This window comes from Rhododendron vialii, chromosome 4a (assembly GCF_030253575.1).
Source record: "Rhododendron vialii isolate Sample 1 chromosome 4a, ASM3025357v1".
In the NCBI taxonomy this organism is placed as follows: domain Eukaryota; kingdom Viridiplantae; phylum Streptophyta; class Magnoliopsida; order Ericales; family Ericaceae; genus Rhododendron; species Rhododendron vialii.
In genome coordinates, this window is record NC_080560.1 from 36,229,428 (window position 1) to 36,254,071 (window position 24,644).

General features: G+C 37.9%; 1 protein-coding gene and 1 long non-coding RNA gene across 2 annotated transcripts in view; both read right to left on the bottom strand.

The window, feature by feature from the left end:
* Window positions 1-24,644, bottom strand: part of LOC131324093 (L-arabinokinase) — a 39,115-nt gene that overhangs the window by 5,343 nt on the left and 9,128 nt on the right. Inside the window, exons 9-27 of the mRNA XM_058355920.1 lie at window positions 23,089-23,151; window positions 20,612-20,665; window positions 20,419-20,521; window positions 20,226-20,335; window positions 20,008-20,127; window positions 15,436-15,492; window positions 13,174-13,346; window positions 12,882-13,050; window positions 11,612-11,695; window positions 10,489-10,614; window positions 7,234-7,364; window positions 7,076-7,157; window positions 5,923-6,010; window positions 5,613-5,656; window positions 5,426-5,521; window positions 5,260-5,336; window positions 4,354-4,551; window positions 2,032-2,197; window positions 59-130 (exon numbers count right to left, since the gene is read on the bottom strand). Coding sequence (XP_058211903.1) covers window positions 59-130; window positions 2,032-2,197; window positions 4,354-4,551; window positions 5,260-5,336; window positions 5,426-5,521; window positions 5,613-5,656; window positions 5,923-6,010; window positions 7,076-7,157; window positions 7,234-7,364; window positions 10,489-10,614; window positions 11,612-11,695; window positions 12,882-13,050; window positions 13,174-13,346; window positions 15,436-15,492; window positions 20,008-20,127; window positions 20,226-20,335; window positions 20,419-20,521; window positions 20,612-20,665; window positions 23,089-23,151 — 2,013 coding nt within the window. The remainder of the gene's footprint in view (window positions 1-58; window positions 131-2,031; window positions 2,198-4,353; window positions 4,552-5,259; window positions 5,337-5,425; window positions 5,522-5,612; window positions 5,657-5,922; window positions 6,011-7,075; window positions 7,158-7,233; window positions 7,365-10,488; window positions 10,615-11,611; window positions 11,696-12,881; window positions 13,051-13,173; window positions 13,347-15,435; window positions 15,493-20,007; window positions 20,128-20,225; window positions 20,336-20,418; window positions 20,522-20,611; window positions 20,666-23,088; window positions 23,152-24,644) is intronic.
* Window positions 16,106-16,810, bottom strand: LOC131324095 (uncharacterized). The gene is made up of 2 exons (XR_009199227.1): window positions 16,670-16,810; window positions 16,106-16,636 (listed from the first exon to the last, which is right to left on the bottom strand). It is a non-coding gene; the product is annotated as an uncharacterized LOC131324095 (long non-coding RNA).

Here is a 24,644-nt window from a genome sequence, read left to right on the forward strand (position 1 = left end):
TAATTTGATAAGAAATGTAACAAGCGTCAGCCTAAGTAGTTAAATAGTTGAAAAGTACCTGGTACAACAATTCTCCAAGAGCAGTTAGTTGGTCATCTGAGGCAGCAGAAGTTAATAGAGCTTTAAAGGCCTACACAACAAATATCATATGATATGTAAGCCACATCAGTTACAAAAAGTTCAAACTCAAAATGAAATACCTAGACATGAGGATGATGGATAGGGAAAATACCAAGGAAGACTAGAGTTATTTTATGCATTTATATGGTTCTCATTTTGCAATGATGCACAGGAAGTTGAGAGCACTTATACATTTTGGTAATTATGAGTGAGCCTCAGATGGTTAGAACCACAGAATGCTCCTCCAGCTATGAATTATGCAGAGTGGAAGTATTAGGTGGATCACAGGACTGCAGGCTTGCAATGAATAATTTGATATCCATGACCATGATTTATGCTATTGAGTATTTGACCAATCATTTCTGGTTACATGGCGAGAAGTGATTACCCTTTTTAAAAGGTTAATTATGAGAAGGAACCCTTATGAGAAACATTACCCTCCTTGTGATGGGTGGAAATTGGGTAGGGTTCACGGAATCAATAAGGAATAATGATAATGAGTTAGTTTGTGGTAGGACCCACACAATTTCCACCAATCACAAGGAGGGTAATGTTCACCCTCCTTTAAAATTATTCTCGTTAATTATCAGCAATCACAATTTGCACAAACGTAATGCTGACCAACATAAGGAAATCACACACTGACTCACACTAGAAAGAACAAACAAACAAGCGAAGTTCAAGAAGATAAGTCAACATAAGGAAATCACACACTGACTCACACTAGAAAAGAACAAACAAACAAGCGAAGTTCAAGAAGATAAATCCTCGAACAAAAAGAAAAATAGAGACTTCAAGCTAAAAACTCCTAGAATTAGATTTGCTGTCCAAAAGCATTACTTGTGAAGAAATGGACTCAACAATGTCTATCAACCAACCTACTATATTAGTTATCATGTGTGAGTCTGTGACCGTGCTTTGCACGTGGACATCTAAATAGACAAATAAGGTGACAAATATACAAAGAACGGTATCACAATAGCAAACATGTGGGAGCAAAAACATTGCAAATATCCAAATATTGCTTGATCATCAGTATCGCCAAAAGGTTAAGTTGTTATGATATTGGTCCAATTAGATTGGGATCACCTACTGGAGCATCCGTATCGCATGCAAGTAAATACATAGAAAGATTTCATTTTCGCTTACTGCAAACATATGCATTCAACTCTGAAAACATATAGGAGATTGTATGTCAACTGGACGAAATAATTTTTAACATTAACGAATATTAAGTATGTGCGAAATACTAATATAAATTTGACTTAGTTTCTTAATAATCTGATGGTGGTTAGTGGTTCGCAAAAAGAGGTTCTAAAGATGATTCGTTCCCCTCAGGAGGAGATTCCTGCAACTAAGCCCAGAAACAAAAGTATAACAGCATTTATGTTAATGAACTTTAAGGAAATAAGCTCCAACGGTATATAACGATAGAAAATTTTTATGTCACATTATATAATGTTGCCTATGGGCAAGGAAAGAGAGGAAAATGACTCAAAAGGATAAATCAAGATGTTAGGTTTGATACATCTTCTAATACATCTTGTTGAAAAATTCTTTCACCACTACATATTTGACAACAAATAGCATTTATGGTCCGGTTGTGGACACAACACTGTCCCTTCTCACCAAAAACAAGAAACAAGAAACAAGTAATGTATAGATTCATAGTGTTACATGAAATTGAAATAAACTAACGGTAAAGGTATTTAAAATGGAAAAACAAAGCACGTTTGTAAATTAAAAAATTTGGCTTTCCTTCTTGCTTTATTTATTGGAATTTGTTGGGCAATAGTTTGTCCCGACATTCTTTTCAAGTGAACAAGGATAAATAGAGCAATAACTCCCACAATGTAGATTCAATGGCCCAAGCCAACCATCAAAAAAAGTGCCCAACATAGAATTACAAACCTTGACTCTGAAATTCTCATAAATAGGATGTCTTGCAGCTGCTCTAACTCCATAAGTGCGCTTTTTGTCAATGATTGTGACTGGATCACTATGATCAGAATATTGGTCCAAAAAGGCCTCACCAAGAATAGAATCTGGAAGCATTTTAAAGTAAAGAGCTGCATATCTGCAACATACAAAAGCAAAGAACAATAGAATTCAAATACCAGATTTAACTTTAGACCGTTGAAAATAATCTTTCCATTTAGATAAATTTTAAAACAAAGATTACAAGCGGAAATTAAAGGGAGTTAATACATAAACAAATAGGAAAGGTGAAGTTATTGAGATTGGTATGGGTGAAGTCAAATGACAAAGGAATAGCAAATCCTATTCTACCAGCTGTAAGTGTAAAATAAGCATTTGAGTGAGAATAGGAAAGACAGAAGTTCTAATCAGTTTCTGCAACTCAATGAATACATTGGGAACAAATGATTCTATTTGCTCCTCCAACTAGATTTAAACATTCTATCAGATTACACACACACATAGTACCTAGCGTAATTGTTTATTTGCTCATCACATTTGATATTTTTGTATTTCACGAGGTTATAACTATATGGCTAGATCTTTATCCATTGAACCATATGTCTTTAACAGTTAACACAATTTGCAAAATATAATACATTTGTCTACAAAATTCAGAGCTGCACACACGACGTGTGGGCTCCGGTAGCTAGCTACCCATATACGTATGCACTTCACCCTCTCTGGATATGTGATACGGAAGGACTTGGGCTTACTAAGTCTAAGTGAAGAGGTAGCCCTAGACAGAGCTCAATGGAAAAACAGGATTCATATAGCCGAACCCAATTGATTGGGACACAAGGTTCGGTTTGGTTTGGTTGGGACATATATATATAAAGAGAGAGAGAGAGAGAGGGAGAGAGAGAGAGAGATGAAATGGGAAGTTTCACTCATGGAGAGTGAGTCCCCCAATGCTAGGGGTACTAGATAATGGGGCCCACGCATGGCGCCTGCAACTCAGAATTATGTAGTTAGAGAAATAAGGAGAATAACGTAATTCCTAGTAATAAAATTATAGCATCAACAAATTTCAAGCATTGCAAAAAAAAAAAAAAAAACCACCACCACCTAGTATGATGAGCATAGAAAGAATCTCTCTATATTGCAATAGAATATTCTGGTCTAGTTAAAGGAACAAAATGGAATCATCGGTTGATTACAAAGAGTCTGCATTGTCATTGACATTATTCTGACTCTTCGTTGCCATCCCCATTATCTTTAATGGATGTTCCAAATGAATCAAAAAACAGGCTTTGAAAGAAAACGATTTCTACGGGTTGAGGTAATTTAATAACTGTAACTTGAGGGAAGACAAGATTAAACCGACTCCCAAATGTTGGGCCCCCTTTCTTTGAAGTCCAACTGCCACAAAACATGACGATGAGTAACTGACAAGGTTATCATTAAACATGCGTGTAAGGCTAACTCTAGCTGCTATTGTTTACTTCCTATCGCAAGAAAGAAATAATCAAATGTTCGAAGGCATTCCAATACCTCCTTCCTTTATCATTAGTCAAATAAAATTACAAGTCAGGATCAAAACTTCTCAAAGCAGGAATCTCAAAGTTTTCAGATTGTCTTCTTTGCTTTGCAAAAATTGGTTGATTCCTGGCTGTATAGTTTCTCAATATGCTGATTTCTTTGTTATCTTGTATACGTTGTTTGTCTTTGTTTTGGTTGTAATATGAGGGGTTCCCCCTTGGCAGTTGTTCTTCCTAATATAGATCTAAGTTACCGGAAAAAAGCATGCGCATACTAAGTCTGTTAAAAACGAAGATGCAACTTTATGTTGTGATACTATTTTATCCTTTCGTTTAATATCATATAAGAAGAACCAATGCATATCTTTGCTTCATTAGGTCCTTTTGGAATGAAAATGTTCGAATGGCCTCAGCAAACTTGGCTTCACCAAAATGAGTCTTTCTTTATTATATTGGAGCAAATATACGTTTTTGATAACATGGAACAGAAAGAGAGGATGTCCCAAGAGTTAAAGATGTGTTTAGCGGTATCCTAACAGTTTTGGTTTTCATTATGAGGTAGTTTGGTCACAACACATCAGGAAAAAAAGTAAGAAAAATTCTTGAGCACCCCACTTGAATGCATGTAGATCAACGGTGATGCCGCTTGGAATATGGATTCCATTGCTTTCTAGCTAACCAAACATGGGAATGGGTACTCCAAACGAAATAACCATTTCATTCTGGCATTCGGTCAAATGAATGAAACAATGTCTAAAAGATTTAATATTTTGACCTGTGAGGTGACAGATTGCACAAGTAGTCTAATGAAGCCTCTGTTTGGAGTAGTTCAACAGCACCCTCTTCCAATTCTTCAGTGTTTCCGTTTGCACTAGAAGATGATTGGGTAAGCAGTGCACATGCACCAGACTTAATCATCTTTTGACCCATAAACGCCCCAACTCTTACAGAACCATAGTCTGCACCACCAATGCTGCAAAAAAAACAAAAAAATCCAATTATCACAGTTGTTGAGGGTATAAATCAGAAAATAAGAGAAGAAAAGTAAGCTGGTTAACCATTTTCCTCTTTCTGTGGAGCAGGAAAGGGGATAACACATGCATTGAGAAGTACATGATACTCATTCAAAACATGGAGCAGAAAATAAGTTTGGATATGACGAATATTGTGATACCCCTCAGCTTTTGTACAGCGGCATTGTTAATGACCTATTGGACTTCTGCTCCCAAGCAAACTATAGAGGAGGAACTCTTGTAGAAAGCAGTTATTTTCTTAATAAAGGTCCAAAACTAATGCAGTGTGAGCCTTCAAGATCATAAAAAAAAAAAGAAATACAAAGACCATAATGAAACGGAAATACAAGAAAAGACAGATTCTCAACGTGCCTGTGAATAATGGTTATTATTCAAGGTTGAGCCATGCAGGCCACTAGTTAGTCATAAGAGTTTCGTCTAAAAGAAGAAGAATAGCACAACAAAAAGAATGGAGAAGCATGGAAGCTTTGCTGAAGAAAATTGGGATCCGAAGAGGACAAATAATTAGCAAGTTTCAGAGGTAAATCCTTTCAACTATCAACAATAAACCAGCATAAAGAAAATACTAATGTTGTAAAAGAATTAAAAAAAGTAAAGCATCAATGAAATTATTTGTGATCACTCCTCAAATACACCAACTTAGGTACCTGTGTCGTATTCCAGAATCGATTCCCCAAAATCGTATATGATTAGGAATGTCCACAAGCCCTATTACCTCAGCAGGCTGCATAGGTATCAAGCATAAGTTTGGCCAGAGTCCTCTCATCAAAATAACTTCAGTAGACCTGTTCTAAGATTAGCAATGACACGTACCTGACAAATCATAGCAAGAAGTTTGTTGGCTTCACCACACGCTGAAGCCATCTGGTCCATCACACCACACGGAGCTCCAACTATATGATTCTCTACCTATGAAATAACTTGTTAACTTAGAAATGAACTTTGCAGATGAATTGTTAGAAATGATACATGGGGGGAAAAGTGAACAAAATTGATCCACCTTTTGGCAGAGCAAGGCCAGCTCCCTGGGGCTGATGTCCAATCCTTCAAATAGTATATGAAAGTACCACTCAATTAGTTCGCTAGTTCAATCATTTGTGAATCTGTAAGCTCATATACAACGCACCCCCTATTTTAGAGTGAAAATGCCCCCCAAGTTCAAAGCTCTTCATATTGTCATAACTACCTTTGCAACCCCAAAAGGAACAAAATGAAATTGCAGAACATGAAATAACAATCAAGTAGCTAACCAAAAAAAGCAATCAAATATCAAAGAATTTAAAGTGATGTAGTGGAACTATTGTAATCACCGTGAGCAGCAGCAATAGCAGACATGCTAGCAACCTCCACAGAAGCAGAAGAAGATACACCTTTTCCTTCTGGGACAGCTGAAGAAACCTGGAAGTTCACAGAAAAAAAAGTATGCTAAATTATCAATGGTACATCCTCACTAAAATTTTGACGATTCCGTCTATGAAAATAGCAAGCGATATTTATCTCATATGAAGGCTTGAAATGTTATCTGAAATGACAATTAAACTTTGCACTAGACTAGTGACACTCTCAAAATGGTGTAGTATATAAAAGTATCCTTTCCTCAATTAAGCAGGAAGCCTGGAACATGGAAGCCATAACGAACACTTGGCACCTTTGGGATACATGTCCCAAACTTCACATTGTAGACTTTTTATAAACTACATGGAACATTGGCATCGTACATAAATTTTGTTGCGTTACTACTATAAAATGAGTAAAGTGTCTTTTCTAAGACTCATGTTATCTACAGAATTTTATTTGGCCAAATGGATCTAGAATCATAGAAACTATGATCCCTTGTTTCCCGAGTCTGTATACAATCTAGTTAAAGTTTGAGGGTTCCAGCCAATATATAAGCGCACCCCTTACCCAGTTGAAAAGCCCAGCCCACATTACTCCTTAAAACCCAGGTGTTAAGAAGAGGGAAAAACTCAGATGTTAAGAAGAGGGAAACTGGGGCCCTATAACCAGCACAAATGGGGCATATCCAGGTGATGTGGGACACATTCCAACATATCCGAGTGCATAACATTGGGTGGAGGTGAATCAAAATCCCCATCAAGTATCACATGTATGGAAACAACATATCTTCCTCTGAATTCAATTTGTTTCCTAGTTTTGGGATGCATGAGGATGACCTCCAAGCATTGTATAAGCCGAGAGTTGGAACCTGTCCAATTCAGAAAGAGAAAGGCATCCTTGGTTGTTTGTGCAAGTGAACGTTGCTCCATAGATCCTTTTTCAATCATCTCAAAATTAAGGGTGCTAATGTGACATTAACATCATGCTTAACATTGGTAAATATGCAAGGTATACATAATTAAACTGCTCGATTGTCAACAGAAACGGATGTTGATGCCTAAAAGATTTCCTAGCATTAGGCACAGTTAAGTTCAGTATACTTTCTGAAAAGGGAGAGACATGTACCAGCATGCTGATACTATTCTCGAAGCGCATGCCCAGTTCTGTCATTAAAACCAGAATTGCACCTGCAACATATGCTGCCCATCTAAAGTTGGAACCAGATAAGTAGAGGATATGAAGTACGATATATCTGAAAAATAAAAAGCAAGAAAGTAACCCACCTCTGCGATGGATCTCGGGCAAAATATTCTTTTGCTTTCTGAAAAGATATTGGCTGCCCTCCATCCATAAAATCTGTTAAATCCATGTCAAATGTTGGACCACGATTGCTTAACTCTGAACCATATGACACCTGATTTGCCAAAATATAAGATGAAGTAAGAGATCAACTAGAAGCAACAGAATTAACTAATACACATACATTCCATGCAAATATTGTTCGTTTGAGCAGCTTTTCAGCTGTCTCCAAGAATCTTAAGGTCCCTCATTATGTGATTTCCTATTATAATTTGAGAATGATATATGCAGCTCCCCAAACGAATGAAAAGAATCTTATGTTACATGGGACTTGGGCATGAGTACCAGGTGCAGGAGTATGTCTACGCGCCTCACACCGTAAAACCCAAATCCCAGGCATCTAGATACGTATGCAAAAGTTATCTTGGTAGACAGACACAACTGTAACATTAGAATACATCCCATCGAGTACAACAATATCACGAGAATGCTATTCCTAGGGGATATGCTTGAAATTAAATGAGATTCAATAAAATGGGACCTCTATCCAAGTATCCACGAAAGAAGCCACAAACTGTTGTACGCAATCAAATATGATCTTCTTCCAAGGCTTTCAGATATTCAACAGACAACTATCTGATTCTGATATAGAGTTGGAATGGTACCCCATATACCTTTACTGCATGGTTTTAAATTGTTCTATCGAGATATAGGACAGTAACAGTCTGACAGATAAGGTGTAACAGTATCTAGAATAAAGAGGGGTAGGCATTGGAACCAGCTTTAGCAGACGTGAATGTTTTAAGCTCTAAAACTCAAAGATACTTTTGCTTGGACTAATTTTATGCCTTGTTTGGATTCAAACTTGGAAAAAAAATTGCAACTCAAAAAACACTCATCACCCATACTTTCAGTCATTACTCTCATTTTTCTCTCCACTTATTACCCCTATCTCCGATCATTACTCTCATTTCTCTCTCTATCTCTCTCCACTCATTACCCCTATCTTCAATTATTACTCTAATTTCTCTCTCTACTCACTACCCCAAAAACCAAACCCAAAAAACCTCAACTTTCAATCCAAACAAGGCTCATAAAATATTGTTCCATGTTGTGACGTTAAATGGCCAGAAACATGCTATTCGAGTTTTACAAACATCAAAAAAGGTAACAGAAGAAAATTAAGTTATTTATTAGGCTTCTTCTGCCCAATGTACAAGTTCACCATTGAAAAAGTGTGTAATAGCTCACTGATCAACCGCTCTTGTGCTAACCGTGGCCTACTTTGGCTTAATACTTGGTGACAAAATCTTTATGACACATAATGGTAGTGGCATGTTAGTAAGTTAGGGATGGATGTTGGGTATCTTGATAACGGTAGTTAGGCTAGCACATTAGCATGTTCGTAGGTGATATACATCAACAGGATTGCGAAAGTTCAAGAGGGGTAGAGAAACTTCTAACCAATTTAGAGGAGACCAGAATTTTTTATGAAGGTTCTAGAGTATCCAAGAAAGTTAAAACCGTTGCAACAAACCACAAAGAACTTAGGGTGTTTTGAGGATTCTAGATGTTCCAAAACATCTTGAAGAGTTGAAGAGAAATCTACCATACTCTAGAGTAGTGGAAACTCATGTAGAAGATTTTGGAGAAGCATTCTATGTGTTTAATGTCCTCTTACATAATAGAATGTTTAAGTAAGAAGGTGGAGGAAGAATCTAGGAAGCTTGCCCACCCCATTGGAATGTTGACGCATACATGCTCTAAAATATTCTTGGGCAGGCATGGAAGCCTATAAACAGGAGAAGGCCACATTAGTTTAAGCAATTTGAGAAACCAAACATATCATTAGTCTTCCACTAATCGCCTTTACTTGTACGCTATCTTCTCCTTTTTCCTATGTCAAGCTTTCCACTAACTGGATTTTGAGGTCCTGAAGTTGAACGCAAACGCAGATATGTTTTTCTTGGAGACTGATCGGAGTGGACTCTGAAAAAATTTGTGGATCCAATGATGTTGTGACCTCCGTATGACACTTTGCATATCTTCTATGGGATTGAATCCTTGGTTCACAACTGGTCATGTATTTGGATTTGGGGTCTATTTAAGACATGATCTATTGAAGGTCTTCTGCATAAAGGTCATATATTGTGTCTATTACAAATCCAACATGGGAAACCAATGTAAGATGAGGTGTCCAAACACAATAGAAAGTGAACGCTGAGAAGCTTGATTGTTCCAGATATAGCGTTCTATTTATCGGGAGTAAAGTTTCTTCGGTGAGATGATAAACTAGATTGCTTTAGTGATGTAGCGGCATAACAAATCCACTTCAAATTATTTGGTGCAACGTCATATCATGCTGCCTTTTGGCGAACAAGAGTTTATCCAACATGAAGAATCATCACTACATGTAGTGAGGTTTTCCCCAAGCAAGGGAAATCAAGCCCAGGCACGTGCACTATACATAGCACCATGTGCAGGTGCACCGTAAAGAATAGAACCGACCAACGTACGAGGCACGTGGCAGGTTGGGAGCATCACAAGAGGATGTGTAAAAGAGAAACACGTGGCAGCAAGATAGTACCGCATCAGGGCACGTAAGGCCGACCAAAGTTCTTGTGTCATGCTGCTCGGCAATGTAGCCAAGCAAATGTAATAACCATATGAGTGTGGACCGAGTTATGCCGACCAACAAGGTGGGCTGCTGGGTCATTCTGGAATGTTCTGGAAAAAGTTCCTTACGTGATAAGGGTGGATCCCACGAATAGGGGAGTAATATATTCTACCATAATGGGCAAAGATTAAGTCATAATATGGAACAAATTCCATATAGAAAGAGATTCCTAACGAGGTAGGGTTTCCTAAACGAATTAGGGTGCTTGGAGAACAAGTTACGCGGAATCTATAAATACGAAGTAAAACCTAGAAGCAAAGGTACGCTCTATGCAATTGTGATATTACTATCATCCTTACGAAGTTAGGGTTTTGAGCATACGTGATATTAAGTTAGGCATCGGAGGGACTTTGCCGAATAGAGGCAAAGGTGCACTCACCGTGTTTGTTTTGCAAGTACTGGGGTTCCGACGAGATTGTCACGTGCAGATTGATCTCGAAGAGTGTTGTGTTACCATAAGATGATTTTTCCCCTTACACATTCAATACTTTCCAACTAGTTGTCTTTTCAATGAAATAATCAAAAAGAAAGAACAAAAATGAATTGTAGGACTAGAACTCACAATTTGCAGCACAGGTGTTGGGCCTTGTCCTTTTGCATTCTGCCGAGCCTGCGTATGTTTCCACAGCTTGTGTTTACTCGGATGGTTTGTTTGGACAGCTACATGACAGGCCTCTCTGATAGGCATCTGCGATGTATTTAACACAAAATTATAGAAAAAATGAAAGATAACAAAATGATGAAATGATTTTTTAATCAGCTCACAAATATCAAGATTGTTATGATTTATGTCCAATATGGTGAATGGCACGAAAGTATCACCGGTACCTAATATCACTCCATTGAGCAAGTTACAAGTACAAATACGATAAAGTCAAAATTCATGAGTTTTCAATCATCAAGAACAACTTTAAATTTAGAGGAAAATGAGATGTCATAAACCAAAGAAAACAAGAATAGCAATAATGGAGAACTGCATGTGAATTATCTTTTATCTTGGTGTTTGTTTTGTTTATTAAAACATTCATTGGTTGAGGTTAACGACCCAACAATTGAGCTTTTATCTTTAGCACGTCTCTTGGGCTTTTTTCAATAATAATAACAAGCCACAACTAACAAGAGTCATCTTTCTTGAGTTAATGAAACATTTAAGCATAGACACATGGAGAAAATTACCTTCCATGTTCTCACTTACAAAAGATGAAGCATCTAGGCATTCATCATCACGAAAGCCAATGTAGCCCATGGAGCCATTGAGTTACGGAGACAAAAATCTAAAAATGGTCTTTAGAGATTGGCATTCAAGTTCTTTGGTTTTATGACTACATATACGCCATCATGCTCGCAAACGTAGAGTAATTGAATATGATATTTTTCTCTATAACTTCAAGGGGATTTACGGTCAGGATTATATATCTCCCGTATGTGAAATTCCACAAAGTATGGAATACCATGGGGAATTGGTAATTTTAATCCCCTCACTATTAGGCCAACTTGATTACGCATCCCATGTGGTTTTTGACACCTGAATTACTTTTACACATATCCGTTCACTGTTAGATATGTCAAACACTAGGCCTTAAATGTTCCATTCGTGAGAATATTTAACTTCCGTGAATTGAACCCATAGCAACGATTATGTAGAAAGACCAAATCAAGCAACCTAGAAAATACAAGAAACTCACCTGTAAGACAAGGCTTCCAGAATAATCTGCTATTCCTCCAACAACATCCAATCTTCCTGGTGCTCTTGCCACAAAAATCTCTTCCTATATATGTTTAAAGCTCTTCAGTGAGACATCTAAATAAATTTAAAAAATTCAAATAAAAATGATTGTGTATACCCTTCAATTTCATAAATAAGTATGCCAAACCGACAAATGAAGATCTAAAAAATCAAATAAGTGTGTATAATATCATGAATCCCCGAGAAGTCCACGACGATGGACGGGATCTGCTATGGTTCGAAGTAGAAACAAGATGGCTGTAAAGCTTTGAGCATGCACGTCTAAACCAAAAGCGTGGTCTGTAAATCTTCCCAGAGATGCGACAACTATGGCCACCCAATCAATTCTAGAGGTGGAGGAAGAGCCTAAAACAATGTGTATTCATGAGATGAGTAAAACCAGATTTCAAAACTTTATACAGCCGTAATAACTAAGCCAGTAGAACAAATGCCACCAGAGATTTGAAGATTCTTGGTTCAAGATAATGTTCGACTGAATCGTAGATAATGCAACATGTGTGTGTGCGTGTGCGTGTACAATATAGTTCTTACTACTGCAACACCACCCTTGACAAATTATTATTACATAGTCTATTCAAATAGTAGAGATAAATCAATATCCTAACATGAAATGAAAATATGCCAAAGCTACTATAATACACCAAAAAGGAAATATTAATAACAAAATACAATTAATAGAATCACTTATTCTTCCTATAAATGTATGAATGTTGATAAAAAAGATCAACTGACGAAAGAAAGTGAACGCTATGTTTACTCAAACCCAACCAGTCCTGGGAAAAAAATTGAGAATTGAAGTGAGAAAGAAGACGATAATAAATGATAAGAAGTTAACATCCTGCATGAAAACAACCACAACTATGAAGGCTTCTTTTAAAATAGATTTTCAAATTTTAATTTGTATGCTTATCGCCCACACATGCAGAATTGCTGAAATAAAGAAAGCAAAATAATAAATTCATCCCATATATCATTGAACATTTTCGGACTGCAACCTGATGTGCATTGCTTAAGACATATTCCCTCACATGCAAATACCTAAGCATCCATTTTGGGTGATCCTGCTATTGTAGTTCCAAGGGGACTGAAACAAAATACACCAGACCCAATTCACAAGTTTCCGATCACCTAGTAAATTGCTACCAGAACTACCCAAACAATAGTAAGTTAGAAAACAGAGTGAGTTTTAGCAGAATGGCAAAAAGTACCTCCCAATTGAAGATGCCAGCAGCAGCCATGCGTTCACGCATCCAGTGCTTCTCTTTAGTCTTTCCAGAATCGTAGACAGCATCAAGTTCTGCCAAGCTCTTCAAGAAAGTCATTGTATCCGAAAGACCTTGAAGATCTCCGTGAAGAATGTTGAAGTCTTCCGTGTAACTAGGAGAGAAAAAAAAAAGAGGGGGGCCAAAAAAAAGAGTTCACATTCAGCATTTCATTGAAAGTGTTCTCAATTTAAGCGCGTTAAAAAAGTTTAACGCAGACAAAAAAATACACACTCACGACATTATATGGGATCTTGTCTCAGTCATTTCAGCAGTAGGTGATCCAGTGCGAAGACCAAACTCATTTTCAGCATTCGAATACCAATCGGGAATGCAAATATCTCTTCCAGGGACTCTTTGCAATTGGTACCCTAGAACTATAGCGTCCCGCAATCTCCTTGCGCCACTAAGCTACAATCCATGGGGAGAGAAATCGATTCAGATGTAAATAAGGGCATTGGACAGTTTCTCATTGGCAATACAGTACTCTCTATAAACGATTGCACGTATCACAAACTATTTTCAAGACTTTGGACAGATAAAACTACAGTATTACCTAAAATGACACATCCAAATGTTTCTTTATGAAGCAAAAAATAAATGCTAATCGCAACTTAAATCTGCAGAAAGTAACTTGAAGTTACCATCATGTTATATGTATACGAATGAAGAATAAATCAGAATACTTTTATGCCTAATCCATGCAAAAGTTGCACAGTGCAGTTAGTCATTGACTTAATTTAAATTTCTAAGTTAGGATGTATGGAAATCTGAAACTACATCCGATGCTTGACACGAGCAACCTCGAAATTCTATTGCTGACATAAATTGGACCATTGATGCTTGTTGCCAATGTCGTATAGTGAACTGGTGACATCAGGATTAATAATTCTTATTTTCCGGTGAAACTACAGGAAATGTGAATACCTGCGACTTCAACTACAAAGTCTTAGCAGAGATCTAGAGAAGACAAAGGAACAGCATGCAAGAAAGTCACCAATTATGCAAAATGGTAGATAAGGATGTGAAACTAAGAAAGAATAATATGGGATGCTGAATATGTAAAGGGAAAGAAAGGAAACTAAAGAAGGAAACTTTATTTCCTGACTTCTTTGGTAGAAGTACAAGGAAAGTAAAGCGAAACCAGAACTTGCTTTTCATGTATTACTGATGGTTGCCCATAGGTACATGATGTCATCGCCAATGTCCTCCACCACTCACTGTCATGGAATCTCACAAGAAAAGGGAAAAGAACGCATACATGAATGGACAGAAGAGGTTGATAGAACGCTTCTAACCTCACTAGACCAAGAGGAGTCACACTTTTATATACTGTCTGATGGGGCAGCATAACTTTTGCCTCCCTCCTTCCAATATTAGTCCATTTCGATAGTTCCAACTCTTTAACGGGATGTTCTAATTCAAATCAAAAGCTATTTATTTCCAATATTACCACTTTATCCCTGCCTTCATATCAAAAGGTATTCCTCCATCCAATACTAGCATTTTGCATGTATGTTTCAAGCAAACAAAACCATAGTTCGGACTAATGAAAAGGATTTTGTTTTTAACTGAGTCTTATAAACTATGAAGCACCGACACCTCTAGAAGTCGAAGAATCGCAGTGTCAGGACACGGGGACACCGCGGGACACCTTGGAGATACGTACGGGACACGCCACGTGGCGTGTCCCATATTTTAATATTAAATTTTGAGGGGGACACAGCTGGGGACACGGCGGGACACCGCTGGGGACACGGTGGGGACACCGATGGGGACACGGCAGGGGCCAAACTGCAATTTTTAAAAAAAAATTGGGGGCCAAACTGTAATTTTTTTTTAAAAAAAATTTGGGGCCAAATTATTTTTTTTTTAAATTTCTGGGTGCTATAAATAAATAAATAAATATACACGTGGCGTGTCCCCCTCCGTGTCCGTGTCCCCATTTTTTTAGAATTCCCGTGTCCCGGTGTCGGTTTCGGTGTCCGTGTCCGTGTCGGTGTCCGTGTCCGTGTCGGTGCATCCTAGCTTATAAATCAAGATAAAAGGAGGGTATCAAGCTAATGCCACACACTCCACAAAAGGACGACAACCAAAAAAGGCCCTATATCTTTTATAACAAACTTAGTTAAAAACTTCTATTTTGGTTTAAGCTTAATTACAATGTATCTTAATTAAACAAAAGCGTAGATACATTTTCCAATCTATTTCCAAATTTTGACCAATTGTTATGATTCCTGGTTCCAATTGATTCACAATTCGCAAAAAAGCCAACCCGATGCTTGATCCCATTCACGATTAGACAAACTTGAGAATAACACTTATGTCACACTTCGTGTCAAACGTCAAATACAGCTTTTATAGTAGTTCCTTCTTCTATAAACTGCGGACTGATTTACCACTGGTCCACATCCATATCATCAGAAGCAAGGTAAGTGAAACTGAAAAACAAAAATACAAAATCAAAGTGGCCATGCAACAGATAAATAAATTTGCTCACCTTATCTGCAGTATAGTTCTTTCCAACAGCAGTATCCTGTAAAATGCGAGCTGCAACCTGATTGATTGACAATCCATATTAGGTAAGGTACACTTGAAAGGGTGGAAACCATCTGAAACCATGATAGGGATGCTCATGACTCAATAAAAAACTCTAACTTCTCAGATAATAACATAGGCAACAAACTACCAGTAAAATGTTGGCTTATGCTCGGCAATAAATCTATATTGCTACAATAAAATAGGCTTCAAAATCCATTATAGAAGATCACCCATGGAGAAATTTCAAACGGCAACTAGTTCTCTCTATTTCATTAAGTCGGCATAAAGGTGTTGGCTGTCAATCTTCACAACAGGTTGTCCATCTTCTCCTAAAATGTTAAGGAGCCATTCTTAAAAGTTTCATTTTACACGGAATGATTTGTTGCCATTTGAGTTGTTAAAAATAAAACTCAACAATAATTATCTGAAAAAATGGCTTTTAAGTCATTGATATGGGCATGTGAGTATGTGAAATTTTGGCCATGGAATGTGTAAAAGACGATGACGTACTTTCTATTTGGCGACAGAAACTCTAAGTTGTTGAAAAATGCTTAGCTATCCTTCTTTTTGTAAGAAATGGATGTTTAATATGTTATTGCATGTTTTGAGAAATGTTTGAGATGTTTCGGTTTCTTTTTTTTTGGAAGATGGATGCATGATGCATATGTTTCAGATTTTTTTATAAGCGCTGCACTTGAACGACTTTTAACTTTATATGAAAGATACTTTTCTTCCTATAAAGACCCCTTATTCTGGTCCAAACCCCTCCCCAAATTTCAGCTAAGGCCAAAAATGAGTTTTAAAGGGATAAAAATGGCTTCTTTACAATTTACCGGATCTGTCCAAATTGCTTCCGAGGCCAGCCACTAGTTCAATTTTACTAAAATTAATTGTCACAAATTCCGGAGACATGACCAGTAGTGAACCAAGAAGCCTTGCCCCATGGAACACGCAAGCCTACAACAAAATACTTATATCAACATGTGTTGCATATGTCAACTGTCCTTCAAAAGTCATGCAAATCCTGAGGTCCGCCAAATATTTTCAAAGTCCTCTACAAACTCTCTGAGAACTTCCGGCATGAGCACAAAGCTCAGTGACGGAAAGACATGAACGTGGGAAATTTTCAAATTAATTGGTAATGAGAAAATATCCATGGCCTACGAAGAGTAACTCTATACCAGTGGTCATACAAGAACACGTTCCAACCATAACTAATATTTCAGGAACCACCGAATCATCTCACAGCGGTGGAGACACACAATACCATCAAATAATCTTGGTGAACCATAGCAAAGCACGTATCAATTGCCAAAATATCTAGGGGCGCCCATAGCCCAATTTGATCCAAGTTACTTCGCGTCACTGCGTCACCATGGCTTGGTGCCCGAGAACTTTTCCCAATGGCAATTTGGTGAAGGTCGCCAGGCGCACCGGAAACATTCCCTTCAACCTGAGCACTAAAGTCACCAGAGTCTCACTTCCATAGTGGGGTCACCCACGCACAAGGGGTGAAATTCCATGGACTTTCAATCAAGGTCCGAATGCACAATGACAATTGTCATATATATGCGTAAAGATATCAACAGTGCTAAATAAAAAGAAAGTGCATCAAAGAAAATACAATGGATTATTTTCTACTAGGGTAAAGGTCTTAGATTTTTCATTAAAGGTTCAAGTCCATGTCTAATTAAAAAAACTCTAGGACATATACATGGATTGTTTTCTACTAGGGTAAAGGTCTTAGATTAATTTCTACTAGGGTAAAGGGCTTTTGGCGGCCTTGGTGGCGTCTTTGGAGGCCTAAATTGTATACTATTAACTTAAAAGGGCTAGGATCAAAAGTACAAAAACTAAAAGGGCTTATTATGTAATTTTACAAAATCATATCTATATATATTACAATTACATTTACATCCCCATTCAACACTCCTGTCACTCCACACTCCAGAGCTTCAGAGGCGGGAAGTGAAGAACTCCAGTCGACCAGAGCTCCCGTCGACGCCATCGTCTCTCTCTCTCTCTCTCTCCTGCTGGTATGTCTCTCTCTCTCTCGCTCTGTCTCTCACTCTCTCTCTCGGTGCAATCTCTCTCTCTCTCTCGGCTCTCTGAGTCGCTCTCTCTCTCTCGCTCTATCTCTCACTCTCTCTCTTAGTGATCTGCCTGATTTAGAGAGCTTTCAGAAGTGTACATACCTGATTGAGTTTTTCTGAAATTTCTGTATTTCTGATTGAGTTTTTTTTTTTGGGTATTTAAAAAAAAAAAAACAGATTGTATAACGACAAATAGAATGAAAAAAAAAACAGATTATGACAGATTGTAAAAAAAAAACCTCAATCAAAAATACAGAAACTTTGAACTTGCATTATGGATACATAGAATATAGTTTGATTGGATGATGGTTTGTTAAAAAAAAACGCCGAATTGTTTGGGGCCGCCTAGGCGGCTTGGCGCTTGGAGGTGGGTCTCTGCCCTACTAGCGCCAAGCGCCATTTAGAACATTGATATTTACACAAATACTTCCTTACAAGTCTTGCAAAAATTCCACACTAGTATGTACATGGTTGATTTCTCTTCAAATCTAAGAGTGTTGAAGCATTCTAGAATCCTTTGGAACACACTCTGCATTCTTTGAGATTCTTCTCTTCTAGAACCTTCCAAGACATGCTACATTTTCTCCTACATTCTGGATTGTTCAAGAACTTTCTAGAATCCTCTAGAACTAACAAGAATCCTCAAGAATTTTTCTGAACTCTCTTTCCAAAATTCTCTACAACCTTGTTAAATAGTTAATACAGCACTTTCATTGTGCTATCTTATCAGGAAAAGTACGGGCCGGTCCAACTTAGAGGCCCTTATTTCCGCAAACTCCAGGCCAACAGCAAAATACACCAAAAAGGATTTTTCAAGAATTTTCTCCCAAATTCTCTCTCTCTCTCTCTCTCTCTCTCTCTCTCTCTCTCTCTCTCTCTCTCTCTCTCTCTCTCTCTCTCTCTCTCTCTCTCTCTCTCTCTCTCTCTCTCTCTCTCTCTCTCCACCAAAAAACCCCTTACCACCCCACTGCTGTAAAGCTCGCCGCCGTCAAGCTCGCAACCACCCACCGCTGTCAAGCTCGCCTCCTATCTCGCATCCATTGGCTCGCCTTCTCACTCCTTCTCCACTATACCGTCGTAAGGTTAGTTTGTTTCGATTGTTCTTTTTTTCCTCTCCCTTTCTCTCGCATCCAACCCTTTCGCTCTGATCGACCTCTCTTCAATCTATGCTAACCTCTCTTCGATGGACGAAGTAGATTTAGATGACACCACCGATAATTTCAACTTTTTTTGCAGGCCGAGAGAGAGAGAGAAAGAGGAGGAGGAGACAAAGGAATTAGATGTGGTTCGTCAGTGATGAAACTAAATCTAATCAACTAGTGTAATTGTTACTTTCTCTGGAGGAATACATTGGAATTTGTATTGATTTTCGGGTTAATTTTTTGCTTCAGAGTATACTTGGTTGTGCACGTGAAGTGTTCAATCATCATCGATGATTTGTGTGAGTGAAACTAGTTCTTCATGAAGTTCACGAGCTCAAAGCTAATGAAATCCAGTAAGATTCAAGAGCTCAAAGCTAATGAAATTTTCTATTCCTAACAAGATCCACTATTTTGTTGTGTTTTTAAACGCAGTGAAATTCACGAGTTCGAAGCTAATAAAATTCACGATTGTTGTGTTTGGAAATCCAGTAAAATTCACGAGCTTGAAACTAATAAAATTCACGAGCTCCAAGCTAGTAATGTTCATGAGTTCAAAATTTCAGAATTAGTAAAACTTAGTGAAATTCACGAGCTCAAAGCTAGTGAAATTCACGAGCTCAAAGCTAGTGAAATTCACGAGGCCGAAGCCAAGTTGTGAAAATAGTGAAATTTCAAAATTAGTGAATTTCACTAACTTTTTGTGAAAATTAGTGAAATTTTGCCGGCCGGAAAAGTTGCTAGGTGATGAAAAAATAGTGAAGTATAAAATTGTATTTATTGAAGGGTAAAACGATAATTTTCATAATGAGGTCGTCCTTAGAGGTAAATAAAAACCGATTCCATCCTTATTGGGAATTAACATGCACTTTTCTATCCTTAGAGGTAATTTGCTGCTATCTTAACTACCACTACGAAAAATCCCATACATTCATTCAAAATATTAACATGCCACTAAGCTCCATTTTGTGTCAGATAGATTCAAAATTAATTGGCAAGCCAAAATTGGTTGTGGTATGATATAATTCCATCGCAGTTTCAATCTGAAACTTTTACTGCTGCTACATCAGCTACGCCAACTTGCGCTGGTTTCACCTCCTTTGAATTTGACATCTATTACGAATTTTAATGCTTCACTGTTAGCAAAAACAAACGTTGGCGTAGAGGAAATACTAATTGAGAAACAAAAAACCCGACACTCCATAGAACGTGTTCCACCTCCCTAGTCTCTAAATGATTTTAACATTTAAAGATGCAATAATGAAGTTTTTAAGTATCATCAAAGCAAGAACAGAATACCTCACCACCGTTGATGCCTCCTTCATAGCATGGCTTCAAACTAATTGCCCGTTCAAGGTATGGTTTCCAGCGCCCAGTTAGTAAATCTCTCCTAATCATCTCAACGCCACCTTGATAGTACTGTTAATACATTGACAACTATCAAATGTTTATCAATCACACCAAGGACTGAATGGCCAATTGGGCCAAAGAAAAACCAAGACAGCAGTTAATTGTACCTCCAGCATATTTCTTAGAAAAGGTTCTTCATTGAAATAATCTCTACGTACAAAGACAAATGGTAACTTGTATGCAAGGGCTTCACTGACAGTGCCATACCCAATTTTCCCTAAAACAAGAACTTATGATTAGGCTGCTCTAATTCTTGTTTTCCTCTAATGATTCCGGATTAGCTAAAATAATCTTACTGACCAAGCATACAGTCAGATGCTGCTATGAGATCAGGTGTATATGCAGCTTTTGCAAGCTTTATGAAATTTGGAGGAAGATTTTGGTCATCAGAAGCACCACAAACCTGAACAACAGAAAAAAGCACTTAATAGCGAGAGCATGGATCATGACTCCAACATCCTGGCTAGAAATGGATGATAACAACAAAACATACCAGGCACAGCCACCCCGAAGGCAAGCACTCCTCTTTTAAATTCCAACCTCCTGGCTGCAAATGGCAAAAAGAAATACAAGGCTCCAATAAAATCCACCAAGTGATAGAGATCCACAGGCAAAGCAAAAGGACAAATATGGTGGTTTTGAAAGGGAAAAAAACGACGTGAAGTAGAAAGAACAAATGAGCCAATACCTAGTTATTGATGAAAGAACATAAAATTATCTGTGATGTTGAAGTGCATAATGAGGAAGGTTGAGAATCAGATAGGGAGTTACTTTCACCTTATTAAGCAATAAATAACTATGGTACAATGTTTCTAACAGCCTCAGGTACAAGATCATGTGTTCACATCCCATTACCTACCGATTGAATATTCTCAAGTGTTTGGCCTACTTACGGTGGGACCTGGCCGCACATGGTGATGTTATAATCATCTCTTGCTCTAAATGCTTAAGCCTTTAGATGAGATGGTAACAAGTTTACCACTATTTATCGCAGTGATGTAACAATATGCACGGTCACCACCACCCATAACGGCCAGTAAACAGTAAACACAGTTACAATATGATTACACCTGTAACATCTTTTATGTATGTACCGTCTATCCACCAAACCTTAATATAATCCAAAAGAGATGTAGGACAGTAGGAGTAATGCGAGTTGTAATATTTTGCAACTTGTGAAGAATGAATTGCTAACCTCAGCAATCGCAAAGAAAGAATAGGAGTGGCCCATATAAATTGCTTATTGTCTATTGAGTTTGGTGGCAATATAAAGAGAACGTCACTTTGCCATATCGTCCAAGCGAAAAGGAAAACTTCAGTATACATCAAATCTGTCAAGGATAAATTGATGATTTTAAGAAGTATAGTTGGCTTCCACTTTAAGTCGTATGTGTCTATAGCACGAGAAGTGGAGCCATTAGACACATTAAATTTACGTCCCTACAAGAAGTCAATCTACACAACTCATTTTATAAATTCCGTAAACCGCTGAAGCTGTCCTCTATCAACAAAACCAAGCTCGCAGCAGTTTGTACTACAAAACACTTGCAAGAAGGGTCACAGCGCTCCATCTATATCAGAAGAGATACTTTAAGGAGCGTGAGATATCGTGAAAGGCAGGCCGTTCTGCCAAAGCACTCCTCTATAAAAAATAATAATAATAATAATTGTCCATAGAACAAAAATGGAAGATTGTTTGTGGCTTGCACACTCAGAGAGAGTCCATAGATCATAGAACCTTCTGATTGGATACATCACTACTATGATTCATCGCTCCTATAAGTGAAGACCTTTGGTAGGTTCCATGGGTGGAGAGATCATGTTGTGGATCCGAGACCATGGTGATCAGGCACCAAAAGAGTGGTGTATGTGTTAAACTTTAAACTTAAAATTCATTCCATGTCCCTTCGTAATTGTTATAAAGCCTAATGTCTCTTTTAGTCCTTTCAAGTCTTATGCTTACATGTAATGGGAATGCGGTTGCATTATTATGAATTAAAAGAGAAGCAAAGCAAGAGCCCTAGTAGCCCCCATCATTTCATCCCCTGCTCCTTGGCCCCGTGTTTCCACATTTCACTCTCCTCCAGTTTCTCATCACTAAACACGAAAATGTTCATCCATGCCACCATAGAACGCAGATTCAACCAGAACTACATAAATCCATATGTTGTGGATTCAAATCAGTTGAATCCCAAGCAAATAGTAGCATCTGGTAATCATTCATTTCAAAGTGCCGGGATTTGTTGGACTAGATCCAATGGTCATCGCCCCACTCGGCATTTTCTTCATTAGCATTTGCATCTCTCCATTTTAACGGTTGACTAGTTTAACTTACAATACAGATGTGTTGAATTGGCTACTAAATGCTTGAGAAAGAAACAGAGAAATAAACTGCCTAACTAGTCCATAGTTGTGCATCAATCAAGTGATTTTTCATAAGCAGTTGGAAATAGTTACAAAGCAGATATATCGTCTTAAGATATGGGCATAGTATGCCATTTGAAGTCAAAAGTTACAAACTGAAATAGGAGCATTTGCACTAGTAATAATCCTAAAACAAGAAAATCCACTCAACACCCACCCACCCACAAATTCACACAGAGGGAGGATAAAATAATATAATGAAAGAGGCAATGCTAGTTCACCCACCCTAGACCAATAGACACCAGCTTCATCCACTCAATAGAGACTGGAAGATGACGGATTTGTACAATTGGTCACCTAACTCACTCTTTGATACAGAAAGACTAATGGATGAAAAGGATCAAGCAGACCATATAATTTGCCGTTGGACTTATGTACTGATTCAAAGTAACTGGTCTAATACAGCAGCTAGTAAGAACGAGATCACAGGTTTTACAACATTATGTATACACCTATTTCACGTGCAGATTAACCTAAGAAAGAAGCATAACAGAGAAAGCAGTTACAGAGGCATGGGCTGGACTGGACAACTAATCTATAACGCACCTGACCACCAAAGTTCAGGATAACGACCTTCACATCATCTCCAATACCAAGCTCCTTCCTCACCTGGAATACCAAAGGTAAAATTAAGGAACTAAAAACAGCAAATAAAATGTGATATGTGTAGAATTGTTTGTTGCATGTTCACTACTTTAGGGTAATCTTGTCCCTTGCAAGTCCTAAAGATTCCTTTTAATTCATTAATGTAGTTGTGCAGTGTCACATTAGTTGCCATAATGCAATAATATTATGTTTCTCTCTTTTGTATCATGGTATCAGAGCCCCAACCATAACTATAGCTGCCAACGACTCCATATTCGTGTGGCATCCTCCTTGCCAGCATTATCCTTATTTCGTCTAGATCAAAATTCCCCTTTCAGTCCATCTTTGGTTGTCTAGGTTAGGACTGTTCAGTCATCCATAAATTTTCCAAAACAATTTTTTTTTACAGCAATTTTTTTTTTATTCCTTGAAACTGTTACAAAGATTAAAAGGACAAGGGATGATAGCATCAAATCCTAAGCAAAGCTAAGAACTGTCTTATGCCCACCCGAGACCCAAACCCTAGGTTAGCAAGAAACCAACCCAAGAAAAAACCCATTGGGGCAAAGCCCCATTACACCCATTGGGCCAAGCCCAGAAACCTATGGGTCTCAAACCCAAATCTACAACAAACAGCTAAGAGCAGGCCAAGCCCAGACCGAAAATGGACCAAGCCCAGCTGAAATTTTTTCCAAAACATGTACCTTGCCTTTAGCTAAAAGTGAATATGTTTCTACGTCTCCCTTCTTTTAAGCCATATCGATGCGTGGGGGGCTTGTCAAAAGCCACCGAAAGTCAATCTTCATACTATGTTCCGTATTAATTAACTTGGGCATATCTTAGGTCATAAAAATCTGACTAGTTTCCATGTCGTAGCTTTTGTTCTATGGTTCAGCCCATTGTAGCACGAAGCGGGAGCGGGTGCGGGGAGCGAAGGCACCTAGAAGCTCCTAAGTTTGGGAGCGGCTAAGGAGCGTATATAGATTATATAAAAATAACTTTAAAAACTTAATGCTTTGTTTGGTTTGTGTTTTGAAAAATTTTTTGAAAAATAGTAGGGGTAATAAGTGGAGAGAGATAGAGAGAAAAATGTTGGAAGTAGGGGGAATCTAGGGAAAAGTGATAACTGAAAAATTTTCCGATCTTAAAGTGTAATTATTGGAAGTTATATATTCTCAATTTGCAAAACTTCTTGACTAAATATGATTCTCATATTCTAATTTTCACAATAGCATAACTCCCTTAAAAGTAAGAGAATAACTGCCTTAACGGCCCGATAAGCTCCCATATTAGTTAGGAGCAAGCTCCCGTCTTTAGAGGAGTGAGCTCTTGGGATCGCTGATTCGAGTTCCGTCTAGGGAGCGCACCCATTTTAGAAGGATCCTGCTACTAAGGTTCAGACTCAATTTTGTAACTTTACATTTATTCTCCTTTATATTTGGGTGGGGAGAATATCTTAACCATATCAATAGATTTCTAAATACATTTGGGTGCTATTCATCAATCCTTGTGCTCAA